Source organism: Hylaeus anthracinus, unplaced genomic scaffold (genome assembly GCF_026225885.1).
Source record: "Hylaeus anthracinus isolate JK02 unplaced genomic scaffold, UHH_iyHylAnth1.0_haploid 3, whole genome shotgun sequence".
NCBI classification, from domain to species: Eukaryota; Metazoa; Arthropoda; class Insecta; order Hymenoptera; family Colletidae; genus Hylaeus; species Hylaeus anthracinus.
This window is the reverse complement of record NW_026535284.1, coordinates 9,256,619-9,273,706: the sequence shown is the minus strand read 5'-3', so window position 1 is coordinate 9,273,706 and position 17,088 is coordinate 9,256,619. Positions and strand designations below refer to the sequence as shown.

General features: G+C 30.1%; 2 protein-coding genes and 1 non-coding gene across 10 annotated transcripts; all 3 read right to left on the bottom strand.

Moving 5' to 3' along the window:
- Positions 1–34: 34 nt before the first annotated feature.
- LOC128894179 (choline-phosphate cytidylyltransferase A-like) lies at positions 35–7,570 on the bottom strand. Of its 8 annotated transcripts, none has more exons than XR_008461473.1 (11): positions 5,302–5,755; positions 5,023–5,188; positions 4,565–4,709; positions 3,747–3,854; positions 3,306–3,414; positions 3,086–3,202; positions 2,829–2,980; positions 2,531–2,752; positions 2,299–2,466; positions 1,874–2,105; positions 35–1,633 (listed from the first exon to the last, which is right to left on the bottom strand). XR_008461473.1 is itself a non-coding variant. In XM_054155706.1 (11 exons), exons 3-11 carry the CDS (start codon positions 4,673–4,675, stop codon positions 1,531–1,533), a joined length of 1,212 nt encoding a protein of 403 aa, XP_054011681.1. In that variant the 5' UTR covers positions 4,676–4,709; positions 5,023–5,188; positions 5,302–5,748; the 3' UTR covers positions 35–1,530. The 8 variants fall into 8 exon arrangements, 7 of the variants coding, with proteins under 7 accessions (XP_054011681.1, XP_054011687.1, XP_054011685.1 ...); XM_054155706.1 differs by having other exon boundaries at positions 1,984–2,105; positions 5,302–5,748; XM_054155712.1 differs by lacking the exons at positions 5,023–5,188; positions 5,302–5,755 and adding an exon at positions 7,443–7,570 and having other exon boundaries at positions 1,984–2,105.
- Positions 7,571–7,709: 139 nt separating this feature from the next.
- LOC128894178 (importin-5) lies at positions 7,710–16,152 on the bottom strand. Its single transcript, XM_054155705.1, has 14 exons — positions 16,044–16,152; positions 14,946–15,095; positions 14,092–14,318; positions 13,895–13,991; positions 13,089–13,654; positions 12,675–12,783; positions 12,087–12,386; positions 11,826–12,008; positions 11,598–11,724; positions 11,146–11,508; positions 10,803–11,056; positions 10,194–10,714; positions 9,887–10,106; positions 7,710–9,814 (listed from the first exon to the last, which is right to left on the bottom strand). The coding sequence occupies exons 1-14, from the start codon at positions 16,122–16,124 to the stop codon at positions 9,719–9,721; spliced, it is 3,294 nt and encodes a 1,097-aa protein (XP_054011680.1). The 5' UTR covers positions 16,125–16,152; the 3' UTR covers positions 7,710–9,718.
- LOC128894451 (small Cajal body-specific RNA 8) lies at positions 13,742–13,870 on the bottom strand. The gene has a single exon (XR_008461554.1). It is a non-coding gene; the product is annotated as a small Cajal body-specific RNA 8 (non-coding RNA).
- Positions 16,153–17,088: the final 936 nt, after the last annotated feature.

Below are 17,088 nucleotides of genomic sequence, written 5' to 3'. Positions count from 1 at the left end.
GAATTATATTTCATATTTATATAAATAGAAAATATTAAAATTTCATCAATAATTTGTTATTACAGTTTTAAAAGTAAATTAACGTGTTTACAGTACAATAAATTTTTCACAAATGGAGTATTAATAAACCTCTTATACTAACAAAAAAACATATACTAAAACTATACTAAAAAGGCATAAATACATAAACTATATTTTACAGTGTGATCTATAAGTATTTGAAAATACGTTGCAACTAATTAATCTTATTCAATTGAACTTTAAAACAATTTTTAAGCATTCGTTGAACAACTTTTATTAGTTTTTAACCTCTTATACAAATAACATGAACGCACAAGTTACTACATTTCTTATTCATATTTAAGCAGACATGATTTGTGATATTATGAATATATGAATATTTTGCTTTAAAAATATATAATTTTGCACTATTCAAGAGTTTTGATTTTAAAAGAAAATTATTAACTACACAATATCGTCTCATCATTTAATAAACACAATTGCAAGTACTATTCTTATCTCACATTATTATACATTATTAATTTATGCACCAGTTACTCTTTAAACAAACATTAATGTTAAAAATGTTCTTGCATGCTTTGAAGAAACAGTGTACCAATTTGCATGTAATTAAATTAAAAGTTTCAACTCAGGCACCATTGGTATGTTTTCAGAAAGAAAATGTTATTCATTTATAAAGATACATTTTTTTTCTAAATATAAATTTAATTGCATCAACTACTGATCATTACCAACAACTTAATTTACTTAATCATCAAATCCTGTTTAATAAATTGATGTGTTTCAGGAAAGTAATAACTTTCCTGGTATTTTACATTTTGTTTTATAGATGTATTTTATAAATATTAGACATACTTGTTCAACTTCAGATTTAAATCTGATGCTCACCTACCACATGTTAGCCTTGAACTATACATTATTAACAGAGTAATTATGTACCAAAAGTAAAAATAAATAATACTCTTATCATACACATTATCTATATCTAGTAAAACACTTGAAAACTGAAGTATAATTTAATATACATTGCAACAAAAATATTGACTGCATATGTAACATTATTTAAGCGATTAATTATGAGGTAACTTGTACAAAATGTTATATAAAATTCGTAAGAAAGTAATTGAAAATTGTTATAAACCATGAATTGGACATTTAAATTACTAACAGATTTATAAAATAAGAATATGTCACTTGTCTATTGTAAACTCTTGCAGTTAATTATACAATTCAAAATATATAATAAATTATCGTTCACAACATAGGAACTTATTAAGAATGCAAGTAATGATAATGAAAAATTCTTGAAAGTAGTCATAACAGATGTTTTAAATAATCTATGCGATTTCTATGTGTAATCTATAAGAAATCATGCCATACAGAGACTATCAAGCATAGCATTATAATCCATATCAGCAGATCACATAGCTGTATGAAAATATCTCTAAACATTCTTGGAGAGATTGCACAGTATATTTGGTCAGAATGCTATTCTTGGGAAATGGGTTATCATTTGTAGTGTAAATTTTCCTCCTCATCGTCGCTATAATCATCACTTAAATAGTAATTATTCCGTGACAATTCGAAACGGCCAGTCTTTTTCGGCGGTGGACTGTAACATAATATGTACACATTAATTACACATACTTACATTAACATACAGTAGATATGCATTTCCATATTACATCTGCGTTCTATTCGAAGATTTCTGTGACAATACTATAGGTTATTTACATTTAAACATGTAAAAAATAAAACTGAACACACCTTTAACAACAAGCATTAGATCAATTGTGTATTATCACTTAAAATTAATCTAATGTATTTTACAACATGGGGATTGTATACTAACATAACATGCTGCAAATGGGTGGTGTGAAGTATTGAAGGTTTTCATATAGAAGCAGTACAAAATGAAGTGGTGTTGCATGTTAGTCAATTGACTCGAATGCTGTGATGTACCTTATCTGATCTTCATCATTATTGCTGCTACTACTGCCATTTGGGCTGCCATCCCTTTTTGGACTTGCAGGGGGAGATAATGCTTGCATCAACCGACCTTTACTTTCATTCCAAATTGTAGACTGTAAAATTTTTTTAAAGTGAAAATTTAAATCTTTGTTTCATTTGCCGAATTTTATGATGCCGATTGAAAAGAGTAATTAATATCAGTTAATAAATACATTGTTTATTTTTGTTAATACACATTTCGTAACGTATAATTAATATCGGGTACAAAATAAGTAATAAAACAAATCCTAAGTAAATACTACCCACCAATCTGCCCTCTCTGCCAAATAGTAGTAGAAAAGCATCGATAAAGTCTCGAGATTTTTCTTCCCATTTGCTGATCATATCCATACGTTTTTCACCAATGTTTTCCATAACACGTTTACCCTTATCTTTTAAATCGTCGAACTTATTTTGTAATCGGAATTTCTTTTCCTATAATTGTATTATTTAACGCAATATGTCACGATTATACTTTGTTTAAGAAATGTAAACTTACATTGAGAAAAGAAACATTAAGTTCTTTGGCACTATAACCTCGTGCAAGGTTTCTTCTTACATAAATATCATAATCTTTAACTATTCTGGCTACAATGTCTGATGTGGATACTCCTTCTGTCCTCTGTGTGGCTACAAACATACCTTTAGCTTTTAGTGCAGCATAAACGTCTGTACTATCATCTGTCATATAAGGTATGTCATCGTGTGCTACAAAGTCGATCTATAACATTAAGTATTAACCTACTAACAATCAATAAATGTATTTTTGAAAATAATAAATGTACAGTTAATTTTACCTTATGTTTTGTAAGAAATTCATCATCTAATTCCCAAGGAGCATCTCTAACCACTTCATCTACATATCTACAATGCTTTACTGCATCATACCTTTCAATATCTGTCATGACTGTTCTTCCTTTCTTACTGTGAGTCAGTTCATCATTACAAACTGTAATAATATAAAGTTACATTTAGAATAACAGAATTATTGTTTTTAATATTATGAAATTTTTTATTTAGTTTGTGCAAATATATTACAATTTATCTATCGTACCTCCTACAATCAGGTATACATTAGGAAAAATATTTTTAGCTTGTAAGAGTTGTCGTGCATGTCCTTGATGAAAGAGATCGTAAATACCATCTGCATATACCCTGACTTTCCTAGGAGCTGAATAGACAATACGTTGCTTGTTAGCATTTTGAAGGAGGTTCTATCATTTTTTATTGTCATTTATTTAAAAAATACTAAGTTGACTTTCACTTAAACTAACCTTTACCACTTTTCGCCATTTTTAACGTGATACGAATATTGTAATCACATGCATTCCTTTCAGCAAGTGCTTCAGAATCATCGCTAAAAGGTGCTTCCTTACAAATCGACTGAAATTAATTTATTAAAACACAAATAGAGTAAAAAGACTTATAATTTGGGATATGAAAGATTATACAAACATAAATTATTACTAAGAGAAATTAGTAAATAGAAGCATTTATTTAGGTGTACCATCCCAATCTTTAAGCAACCATAACTGGAGAACAATAATACAATTGCTTTGTCTATTTTCATTTTACTGCACTTCAAATATAAAGCAAATAGAATAATTCACCTATTTTTAAAAATAACATAAAAGAATTTGAATTTAATTGTACATTATATGTAATATGATCAAAATTATTTAAAAAAAAGCAAAAAAAACCCAAATTAAACTCACTGGAAGTTCTTTGTGGGAAACAGAAATTTCACTATTTATTTTTTTCAGTGAAATTTGACCTGAGTCATTATTTGATGTCCTGTTGGTCCCCCAAGTCATTGTCACCAACTGTGAATATTATTAAAAAAAATATATTTGTATAAATAATACTAATCCTTTTATATGACAAAATTCTCCTGTATCAAATTTGGGTAAACTTTTCTTAATATTTTAAAATACTTTTCTTTTTATAAAATAAAAATACAACATTTTGTTTCTGTTATATCACAAAGTATAATATCCTTCCAACTTTATACTAATGCAAATACTTGTGAAACATTCCAATATAGGCTGATTAAAGAATGAAGTATCTGCAGTATTATATCAGTTTAGATATGCCGATGATCTTACATCACGTCATATCATTATCATTGAAAGTACTTTCTCCATATTGGTTATGAGTGATGACATTAAAAATGTATTATCTTTATGATTAGAGATAATTTTTTGGCCTTACATGATCTGTATATAAACTTTATATTATTTGATATAAAAAATTCAGAAGTAAATTGACATATACACATAGTATTATGTATAACAAGATCAAAAAGACAACATATTTTAATATAGAATATTAAATGCAGTAACATACACCTTTATATACATATTACAAATAATTAATACTCATAGAAGATTAATTTGTATTCTTTATTTTCAAAATATCTTTAAATTATATTAAAATCTTTACGTGTGAAACACTAAATTATATTGCTTAATAATGTAAATGATTCATCAAATTATAAATAACATAATGTTAATAAAAGTATGAAAACACTCACAGGGTAGGCTGGCAAATCTTCGGTAGAGCAGGATGCAATTTCTCCATTTTGTATATTTGAATGTGATGTAGAATTCAACATAGTTTCTTCTCTGGCACGCTTTCTAGACATTTTCTATTGTATCAATGATAGGCCCATATAAGTTCTGGTAAATAAAACATACAATATGTTAAATTAATTTACCACTGGCAAATATGTTTCAGATACAACATTTTAAAGAACACAGGTTTTATATACAAATTTGAAGAAAGATAAGCACAAATCACGTATAGTAAAAACAGAACCAAGTTTAGAAACATTTACAGAAGCATTTTATAAAATTACACAAATCTGACACAAAGATATCAATATTTTATTATTTAATTAGTTTCAAAATCATTAATTATATTTTAATTACTCGTAAATTTTACTTTTTTTAGTACATTTGGTAACCTATACATCAGGTAATAACGGTTTACCTGGTTTTCCTACGTTCTTTCACGATTATTAACAACGATCATTAGTGTAGCTGTATTGCTCATGAATCATGGTTATAAGATTTGTTTGTAGAATATCTTAATGGCTGGTGATATTACACGTAATTGTTTAATAAAATTTCATACATATTCGTTCACTCTGTGGAAACTGGTGCAAACCATTAATATGTCACAAAACATGTTTTAATGTTAAAATGGAAAATAATACACGAAATTTATATTGCATTTGTCACAAAACAGTATGAATTCCAAATACAATACCTGCAACGTGATAATTTAACGATACAAGGAACGTGTACAGAACTAAATAAGTAACTTGTTGACCCGGCTTTCGATAACCTGACGTCATCTGAATTATCTATTGTTCCATGTAGTATCTTAACAAATTTTCAAAATGTCCAATTGAACTAAACGAACCTTTTCACGCCCTAATTTCCTTACACACGACTACTACATCCACAAGTAATAGGATATGACGAAAAATCGAAGAGTTCCGTTAGAAGTGTGTTAAATTCGTAGAGTTCAACGGATGTTTACCGAGCTAGGTTTACAGCACAATTTACGAAACACTAATGTGAAATGTAACAGGTATTTCGTGTTTCAAATCACTGTTACATATTATTTAACAGCTGACCCAGCAGACGCCCGTCACGACACTTGCGTGGAAATTCTACACACTGCACGCGCTTCAACATACACACAGGGCCGAATAACAGCACTATGAACCCCAGGTAGCGAAGTACTAAATAAGTAATGCCTAGTTGTGTACCTATATCCGTTTCAACCGAGAGGAACACGGGAATTACAAATGAGGCCAAGAAGCCGTACCTACACCTTTATTTAAATCTAGTTTTGTTTCTACAAATACTGAAAATAAAACCACAGAAATACCATGCTCTCAATAATCCGAACCGGAATTCTCTTTCTCCTCGTCTTTATTGGGAATATAAATATCGTGCAATGAACTTATGAAAACTAGGCTTTCCTGAAACTAACTGTTACACGCGATACCGATATAATATATTTAAATACCGATTTAAAGATGTATATTAGTTTCTAATTAAAGGTGATTTATTTTATTAATCATAACATAGAACCTTAACATCGATATTTCGTAAATGTCGTTACTTCTTAATAAATTATTGAAATTTATTCGAAATGAGAACGTCGTGATGTAGGAGTGAGTTAGTAACAGGGAGAAAATTCACTTTTGAAACTGCCCGCGTAAAAACAGTTTCAGGGAAAAGAATGGATACGGTTCGAAAGTAACATACGTTTTCGGAATGACAGCTACGCCTTGTGTACTTCTTAACCACCGAGGAAAAGTTTCTTAACAATCGCAAATTGTATACAACACGAACAAATAAAAATCAATTACACGGAATAAGATGTGTCACTTTTATTGTATGAAAAGCGGTTGAAATACTCGGTGTATGTGCATCCTTAGGTGTTCACGATGGAATAACCGCCAGATACAAAAGAGGGAGACAACGATGACGTAATATCGGATGATCAGAAACGTCACGTACTTGTAATATCACATGCACATATTTGCGCTTTTAATTATCGAAACATGGTTCATAATGTGTTTATTTACTTCCTTTAGCATCTATATTATACGATAAAATAATTAATATTTTTCTAGCTAAAATTACTCAATTATTAAGAATAACAACAACATTGGATTAAAAAAGCAGTTCGAGGAAACCATAATTAGCTGATAATGATATATAATAAGTATAAGTAAAATAATCGTAGCATACGTAGTTTATTGTTGCGTATATTAGACGAAATTCATTGATGGAAATTTCCACGCCCTCTACAATAAATTTCGCCACGAGTTGTATTTTGGCGACTCTTGTTTTATTATCACATTGGTAGAATCGTTTATTTGAATCACGGTGTTGAAATAAGCTTACCCACGCACAATTGAAGATAATATTTTATCCATCGGTATTCTTTTATTTTAAAGTAGAATACGAATTTGCTGCATAGCAGTAGTAAGCACGTTTTCGTAATTAAAAGTAATCGTAAACGTAATTGTCATTGTAATGTTCAATACTTGAATTTATTTATAAGCTGAACCAATATTAAAATAGTAGACGAATTTTCCTATTATATCATTACAAGTTTCACAATTTTTATTTAGAAAAATAATATTTTCATTTAACATGCGTTATTTGTAATGAAGTAATTTGTTAAGAAGGATTTATTTAACAAGTGAAATTGTCTGAATGTGATCTTAAAATACAAAATCTTTACATATACTTGTTTATCATATGAACATGTACGTACAGTACACACATGTCGTACAGTTTCTTTTTCTAACGTAATTTAATAACTTAATAATAAAGTGAGTAGTAAAAATGTTACATTTGTATCAAATTCGAATTCATACGTACGTCTATGCGTTTGCCTGGTCTATTACTTATGAAACGATACAAATTGATGCAAGAACGTATTACAAACGTAAAATTAATCAGGAATTACGTGAGGATTCTAGGAATTATCTACACTTCGATAAACTCTTACGAGGAAATTGCTCGTCAACAGAGTTACTCATTTAATCGAAACTTCATATACACTTCGTGTCTACTTTTAAGTTTCTTACCAAAGGGTGCACATTATTTACAATTTTGTAACAAAATAAAAGATATAGACTAATAAAATCGAAATTGAAGTACTTTTTATTAAAAACAAATATGCGTCCCTATCATCCCTGTGATATGTAAAATTATAATTATAATACTTATTGATTTCATAAATTATTGTCTAGAACGTCCAAAACATTGACACGATTTCGATACGATCAATTTGTTGGACATTTTATAAAAAATGGCTGGACGAATGTGTTACCATGAGACACTATTTTGAATTTTAGTAGATTTGAATAGTTAAACATAATATAAATTCAATTACGATTTGCGAATTAACTTACGTTTTTTTATTTATAGATATTCCACTTTAATGAGGAAGAAAATATATATATATATATATATATATATTTTCTGGAGGTAAAGCAAAACAATGAATTAAAAAGTCGAGACTCATTTTAATTAATAATAACTTTAAAATAATCTCTATATAATTATAAGAATTGTTACTTTACTCTTTTCATATTGAGTTTGTTTCCACATTTTTTTCCCACAATAGATCGCACAAACAGTCCTTCATTGACCGTAATGAATTATCTACAGTCGCACATTGTATTCTTTTCACATGATTTTTATGTTGGTCTCCATACAATTATTGAGAAGTGCTTATCACTGATCAATGATAATTACATTCATGTACTTGTATAATATTTATATACTTTGATATATACATGTACAAATAAATGTCAGGTCATTATTTCTACTCCCTTATATATATATCGTATTAAAAAAGTTTTTCAAGAGGATTTTACGTTGCAACTAACCGCAAATTTTATATTAGGTTTATTTTCCACTGCAAATTTTTATGCAACAGTAAACATTGTGTCAATTATTGTGTACAAATAAATAGCAATGGCGGGAAGTTGTAATTCCACTCATTTTGTTTTCAATTTTCATTGTCATTACACAATAATCGGAAGAAACGTAATGTCCAGCATTATCATATTTTTCTGCAGATGACACAATAATAAAGAAAGTGCAAAATTACAGCTAAATAAGCGTAGTAAATCAATGTAAATTAGCTGTATAATTATAAAGTCAAGTACAATTTATAGCAAACTGAAAATATATACGTTTCATTTTTTAATACATTCCGACGAATTAGAATTAGTAGGTAATTTAGTGTACTGCATATTTCAATATCATCCAAGACTTAAAAGTTTTTTGAATTCATTACGTTTCGTTCAAAAGGCATTCGTATACAGTTTCATCTAACTTCAACACTGTAATATTATCGACATTATTATTAAATAACATTTACTGTACCTAAATTTAATAATAAAAATACCTAAATCACAATATGTTCTACCATCATTTGATGGCAATGAGTTGGTGTTTTCCCAGTCTATTTTTCACTTTCCGCAGTATTATTATTCTGCCAAAAAAGTAGCTTCAGAATGTAGATAATCGGGACGAATTAGAGATCGCAGTGACAAAAGTATAAGCGTTTTAATGTTCGCAGAACAAAGCTATAATTAATATTTAGAATACTACGCAATTTACAAAGCTACATTTTAAAAAATTTAGCATCGTTCGGCTGTCAATGGCGGGAAATGTAGTCTTGTACTAATTTTGCTACGTTAAGAATACGTCCATATATATACATCACATTATTGTACCTTTATGAATGATGCGAAAAAAAATATTTTTTAAAAATTTCGTCAATGCGAACTCACTCATGTAATTTAAATAATTTTATTTTTTTAGACTTATGTGCAACGTATCACACTTCACCGGGTAGTGACGAGTGTAAGTATCGTTTTATGCAATTTGTAACAATCTGAATAGTAAAAAATGGAGCGACTATTGTACCTATTAGTGAAATATAATCAACAAATATGCAAGTTATATTAAATAGTTACATACAGTATAGTGTCTCTCTTCGTTATTAGGCTGGAGCAATGTTCCATAGGTATAATGTAGCTACCTAAAATCTGTGATTTCACGATAAGCTTTATTAAAGCAAATGTGTTTTTTTTTGTTTTTATATTAAGGCGTTAAAATTCGGGGATAAAAACAAATGACTAATTAGTAGGCTGTGCACTAAGTGCCTCGTGTAATGCTTGTTGTTGATCTGCTGTTAATGCGTTTATACACGCCTGGAACATAGACTCGTTGTTCTGGAACAAATTCCATTATTATTAAACAATAGAAATTTATAGGAGATTTATATAAATATTTATGTAACATACTTGTATTTGTCTAACGATACTAAGAATTCTGTTCATGACAGGATTATTTGTAGGCACTGCATCTCTGTGAAGTGCTTCTGCAAAGAAACTTATTAGCCGAGGTAGATTTGAATTATTTGGACCTAAAACTGCTACATGATTCGCTTCGATTAAATCGCAAAGATATCCATAAACGTAAGGTGCTTCATCTTCATCTTCTACAACTGGTAGCCAAGAGAGCCTAAATATAAAAAGAAAAATCGGATTCACTAAATATAATCGTTATTAACGCAATATTAATAATATGCATAACAACCCAAAAACTTACCAATGAGGAAGTATTTCATCAACATTAATTGCTTTATTGTTATATTTGAGAATTTTTGTTACTGCAGAAATAGCATTTTCAGTAGGATTAACATTTTCTGGCGATCTAGATTCTGGATCATTTATAACTTCCATTAACCTAGGTAAGGCTTCCGCACATGCTTGAGCAAATGCTTCTCCTCCATGTTGACCCAAAACACCGCAACCATAAGCTGCTGCCTGTCGAACTTCTGCCGATTTATCTGATACGTACTGTATCATTGGTCGCAAAAAGTATTCTTGATATTTTGCACATTCAGGGCCACCGAACTCTATCACGTCATCGAAAATACATAAAGCCCATTGATGATCCGACCAAGATCTCTCGGGACTTAACAATTTTACAAAATGTCCGCAAATTGGATCGAAGTATGGGAAGAACGATGACTTGTGAGTAGTAAACAAAGCATGTAAAATATCTGCTATTTTACTTAGTGTATATACATCTTCATCATCTTCGTCAGCAAGTTGCTCCTCAACAACCTGTAATAGTTTTAATAAAAACTCTTAATCTTAACAGGCGTTTACATTGCAATCGTAAGTAAAATTATAATTTTAAGTGAAATCTTACCTCATCGTAATCTTCATCCTTACGTTTTTCCAATCTGGCCACTGCTCTTTCAAAATGTTTATTAAGTAATTTATCTAATATACGTAAAAGTTCAGCCATAGGCTGTGCTCCTAAGCAACCAGCACCGAGTGTTTCAATACATTTAGCCAAAGAATAAAGTAGCTCTAAGAGGACTTCAGACTCTGGTTCTGTATCAATTGCCTTTAAAAGATCGGGGCAGATATATGCCCACATACCTTCGAGATACTGTGGACCTGTAACCAAGACGTTATTTAATATACTGTTACTAGTTTTTTAAACACTTCATGTCACAAAAATGATTTAACATTTTACATAGACTAACCTTTTATTTTTGCACAGTCGAGGAGGTACGGTAAACTCGCGGCAGCGGCTGTTCTAACGCCGTCATGGAAGTAAAATTTCAACATAGGAACCATTAGCCGTACTACTTCTTCTGCGTAATCTGCGAAACCTTCTTTCAATTCTCGCGCGTAACAAACTAACATTTCACAAGCGGAAGCCTTATCCTCCAAGCCAGCTGTTTTAATGCCGAAGTTCTGTTGTTCTCCAAGAGAAATGAATTCCCAGTCGAGATCTTCTATACCTTCCATATCTTCGTTGTCCAATAAAGCAACTTCCGGCTTCATAGCTGCTGTACGTAAAACTGGGCCCATTACCAATGGCAAATACTGTTCAAATAGTTTACCTAGAAAAGTTTGAAAAGTTACACATTTATACAATTATCTAATACAAATATACATGTATTTTTAATAAAAAGAATATTAAATAACTTACCGAGAATTTTGCAAATACGAGCCCACGCAGATATAAGATAACTTGTCTGTGGATCGTCATCTGGAAGATCTCCTTCAGAATGAGTTTTCAATAACATATCCATAACTTCACTAGCATCTGCAATAAACTGTATCATCGCAAAAACTTCAGTTTCGTTGAACATACGAAATAAGTGGTTTAAGAATATCATCACATTATAACTTATTATAGATATAAATATTATTGTACCTTTTCAGATCCAACTGCAAGTCCTATCAGACTCACGCATTCAATTGTTTTACCACGTAGCATTTTGTGCTCTTGTTGATTAGCATTTTGAATAATATACTTGAGACAAGGCATCAGTCTGTCATAATACGTTACAAACTGTTCTTCACAGGTATCAGCTACAGATGCGATAGTTGTAACAACCTATTGCAAAAGTAATATTAATTTATATAAATATAAATGTATCGTATTCTTTTAGTTTTATATAATTAATATACATACTTGTTCAAGAACAAGTTTAGTGCCTTTCTCAACTAATTCTTGGAATTTAGCAGTAAGTATCGACTCCAATTTAGCCATAATAGCATCTAAATATGGTGTTAATATATGTTTTGGACAGTCCTCACTGAAGTTTACAAGCGCTGCTCCTGCATGAGCTTGAACTCTCGGGTTTGCATTATCATCCAAAACCATCAATAATCCAGGAATAACTTTGTCGTGGAATTTTTTTTCAAATGTAGGTGCAAAATCAGTTGACATCTGACCTACTGCATTACAAGCAGCATATCTTACGCGAGGGTGCTAGAAAAGGACATATTCGATTATTAAAAGAAAAATGAAATATTGCTTAATTATTTTACACGAATTTTGTGTGTTCTATAACAAAAACTATTTAACAATAAATAGTTAACTCTCTGGAACACTAAAGTTGATATTTTAATATTCATATTATCAGAACGATAACATGAATAAATACCAAACTTATTTTTCTCTACCATAAATGTAACGCTATTATGTTCGTACAATAAACATAACTGCTGACTCTATTCATGGCTTTCAAATTGAATTGTTAATTACAATTTAACTTACCGGATCTTGTAAATATTGTATAACTCCATCCATGATTTGAGGTAATATTGCTTCCATTTGTTTATGACAACCTTCACCGACCGCTGAGATTGCCATAAGAGCTGCATGCCTAAATACAAATATTTAGTAAGGCTACATATCATGATTTTATAGATAATTTATACGAAGTTTTTAAAAATGTGAATGTTTGTTCTAAAACTATGACAATAAAATATAAAATTATTGTCAACTCTCTTGACAGAACAGCTACGAGGTTCTTCACTTCCTATCTGTCAGAACGACAGATAGAAAAGAATAGCCCCGCAGACGTTACTCTATCACAGATGTAACGCAATTATTTGCATAACGGCATATAAATGCTGACATTTCTGTGAAAACGCAATAATGGAAAATAAATACGTAAGAAGTATTTACCTATATTTCCAATCACTGTTATTCAACATTGAAGGAATATTCTGTACAATTTGTGGCAACATTGTTTTACCACCTAAACCACACGCTAATCTATCTAAAGCACTTTCGGCAGCAACATTGTTACTGTCATTGTCATCGTCAACAATTTCATCAGAAAAACTCCATTTTTCATCTTCTTCTATGTCAGTCATCATTTTTAGTATCAATGGTACTAGCGATGCGATATATTTTCCACCTACTTTACGTACCATTGCAGGAGCAGTTTCTGCTAATGTTATTAATACTTCTAATGCTAACTGTCTCCATGAGTCAGACATCTCTTCATTAGAAAATATTTTCATACACATTTCCATTATGGTTTCTAAATGTAATCTTAAAAACTTAGGTGTTGATCCAGCCAAATCGATTAAGACTTTCAAAAGAGCATCATCTGCCTGTTTTTCTACTGACTGAGCAGTTACTTGTATAACTGCAGGTAGTAGTTCTGAGAAGTGTTTTTGTATATTTTCTTCTTTATCATGCAATATAATGAAAGCTCCAATTGCTCTTACTGCTTGAAATCTGACCTATATAATAAAATGTATTAATCAATATAATCATACTTTTAATAAAATAAAATTTCATAATGAAACATTTTAATTTTTATTATAAATATATGTATGCCCCGTATCTGTCTGTAAATTAAAACTTCACAAGTCACAGTCATCAGAAGGCAAATTCTTTCTAGGAAGAATTTGTGACGAGAAGTCTAACAATTTTAAATCTCGTGTATCTGTCTTCCATATTAAGTAATAAAAATATATTACCTCATAATTTTCAGAATCCATGATAGACTGTTGCAACATTTGTTTGATTAGATCGAGATAATTTGCTTGTTGATTTCCAAATACACCTGGGACGGATCTATATACATAAATATATAATTTGATATAATATATATTTTCTTACAAACAGAAAATCCGTAAAACATTGATTTGAAAAGAGAACATTACTATGAACTTACGTGAACATTCGAAGTGCACTTTCCTTTAACGTCGGTAAAGGACTATTTGCACATTGGAATAAGAATTGTAGAAATTCTGGCCATTGGCTATTACCATCTTCATCAATTAAATTTCGCGCAACTTCAGCTGTAACCTCGCAAACTTTACGTCGTATAGTATCTGTTTGTTCATTTTGAACGGATAATAAAATTTGCTCTTTTAACTGAGTTTGAGCTTCTGGTGGAATCTAAATTGAAATTATAAGAATGTAAAAGATTTCAAATTAATGAACTTGTATGTTACAATAAATTAATTTTTCATAATTTAATTTACCTATTTATAAAGAATTAAATTTGTCCAATGACCTTTGGTTCAATTTTATAACTGTGTAAGCTTGTGTATTTAATAATTTTTTTGTATACATCAAATGTAAATGAATTTGGCTTGATACACTTACACAAAAATATACCAGTTTATCATAAATATTGAGATAATCTATCTAATCTAGTAATGTAAGATGTCCATGTAATATGATTAACAGAATAATTAAAAAAAAAAAATTAATGATAAGCATTTTATAAAAACAGAATATCAACAATTTATCACTCACAAGCTAGAAAAGGCTAATTTTTCATTGGCATTAGTTGTTGGCATAAACCACAGAAACCTTTATATGATTTAAAATTATTTTAGTCTTTAGTTTTCTATATTTATTAGTAAGAAATGCTGTTACTACATCTCTGTTACATAACTTGAAAGATAAATGTAATTTATTTTGAATAAAAATTTGACACACAACAAAGACCTTAATTTTTTTATTGTTTATATTATTAAAAATTTGTTTGAAAAAAAAATATGATAAAGGGATAATTACTTTAGGGTAAAAGTCCATAAACTCTGAAGAAAACAGTCGACGTAATAAGACTGCGGCCATAGCACGCATCTCTTCTGCCAGGCTGGCATTGCACAAAGAAGTTAGAAGAAATGTCACCTTGCTTTCCACTGGAAGATTATTATATGCCTCCTGAAAGATGAAATTGAAGGTTACATATATGTATATAATAAAATATATTATAAATAAGATCAATAGCAATTGTTTATTAGAAATATAATAGTGTTAAATACATAAAATTGAACAATATAATAATAATAATATAAATAATAATTTATTTAAATGGTAATCATTGACATACAATGTAATAAACATTTCAAAATAAATGGGACAAATGTCTCATAATGATACACGATTATATATACATTTATCAATGTCATGGTCATGGTCAATACATAAAAAAATGTAACAAAACAACAGACATAAAAACATTATATCATAAAGACAACAGCGAAGTTACAATAAATGCGTATTAAAAATGCCCTTATGAATAAAGAAACTTCCTATAGTATTCAAAACATGTTCGGAAATGTCGGAAACCTAACCGAACACGATCGCGTGTAGGCGGGAAAGCAAAATATACAAATTATCAATCTTGTTAAGTAATTACGCTATATATCGCAGGTTCACAACGCAAATGAAAATCGTCTTTGTACAATATCGATAAAAGTACTTAAGAACCACAAATTAAAGCTTAGGCATTCAAGAAACCAGCACTCAAAGTTAATTAAAACTGTTACGGAACATTGTAAAAGATTGGCGGGGTGCATGCTACTGCACGACACCATTTTGGATTTTATTAGGCTGTTCTAAACACTTGTCAGCATACATTTCATTCATTAATCACTTTTATTATAAAATTATTTAAGTTAGTATCGTACGAAAAAAATTCTATCGCAAACTTGAAACTATAATTGTGACTCGGTACGAGTGATCGGTGAACAGTACCCACATGCGAGTTCTGACAACACGTTGGCAACGTGCTCGACGATCGAAGTATCTTGTTTGAGAGTACTTGTGTTTTTAAGCAAATCAATTCATGCAAAATACGTACGGAAAAATTAGAAGGAGTATACGTACCTCTGCTTGCGTTCTGGCATCATTATCCGTGCTAAGAAGTGTGTTTAAAAGCTGTTGAAACTGATCAAGGTCTGCCGCCATTGTCGCCGAACGAATGAAGCTACGGCGCACACTCCTGGAGTTGATCGTCAATTGCTATTGCCAAGATAAATTACTGAAATATTCCTACATTTCTAGTGCTATATTTGCGGCTCTTTACTGGTTGAACATTAGCCTTATCGAGTCGAAATAGATTCAATTTGTTGAAAGTAGACAGTATTTTACAAGTAATTTTGATTTGTAATTACAATATACGTTGATCTATATTTCACAGGGCCATGTTTTTACAACGTCACTGTATTTGAGGATTCTATGCAATTTTTAGCACACGTCGGGTTTATTTAGATAAACAGAAAAGCGTTGTCACGTTTTTTAACATTTTAGCTGGTTTTATTAAAATATAAAATGCAAATAAGCCGCCCTGTGAGCGGGTGTGTTCACAAATTATTCGTTTCCAACATAGCTACTTTTCGCTGGTAGCAACCAATTACTGAACTATACTGTTACTAGTTTTAATTTTAGTGGCGCCATCGGTGGGAAAACGACCAAGTTTATAGTGAAAATAATCCCACCGATACATTGTAATAAATCTTTTATTGTTCATAAATGCATAATTAATACGATTCTTTGCTTTATAACGCTACAATGTATTATTTCAATATATTATTTAAACATTTATCTCCTTTTACATATGTATTAGAGTCTATAAGTTTAAACTGCAAACCTATAAGCAACATTTGGAATAAACGTAATGTAAACTTATTTTCCCTAAAAGTAGCTTACATTTAAATGAAATAATAAATGTATAACATAATAAACTAATAAGAACAAGTGTCAATATGTCAAATTTATCATTTTTATGAATAGTCATCTAATACAACAACCCTTTAGCTGGTGGTGCCATCTTGCAGGGCAACAGTGAAAACTATTTTCACTACAAACTTGGGCATTTTCTCACCGATGGCGCCACTGATACTAAAATCCGCTCACTGAGCGAGCGCCTCAG

Bases quoted from the DNA above. Each gene is read 5' to 3' on its own strand.
- LOC128894179 (XM_054155712.1), bottom strand. From the start codon at position 4,675: ATGTCTAGAAAGCGTGCCAGAGAAGAAACTATGTTGAATTCTACATCA. The intron at 3,855-4,564 runs GTGAGTGTTTTC...TAATATTCACAG, and splicing joins AAGATTTGCCAGCCTACCCT to TTGGTGACAATGACTTGGGG. The intron at 1,634-1,983 runs GTACATCACAGC...ATTATGTTACAG, and splicing joins AATGATGAAGATCAGATAAG to TCCACCGCCGAAAAAGACTG.
- LOC128894178 (XM_054155705.1), bottom strand. From the start codon at position 16,124: ATGGCGGCAGACCTTGATCAGTTTCAACAGCTTTTAAACACACTTCTT. The intron at 15,096-16,043 runs GTACGTATACTC...TTCATCTTTCAG, and splicing joins ATGCCAGAACGCAAGCAGAG to GAGGCATATAATAATCTTCC. The intron at 10,107-10,193 runs GTAAGTTTTTGG...TTTTATATTTAG, and splicing joins GATGAAATACTTCCTCATTG to GCTCTCTTGGCTACCAGTTG.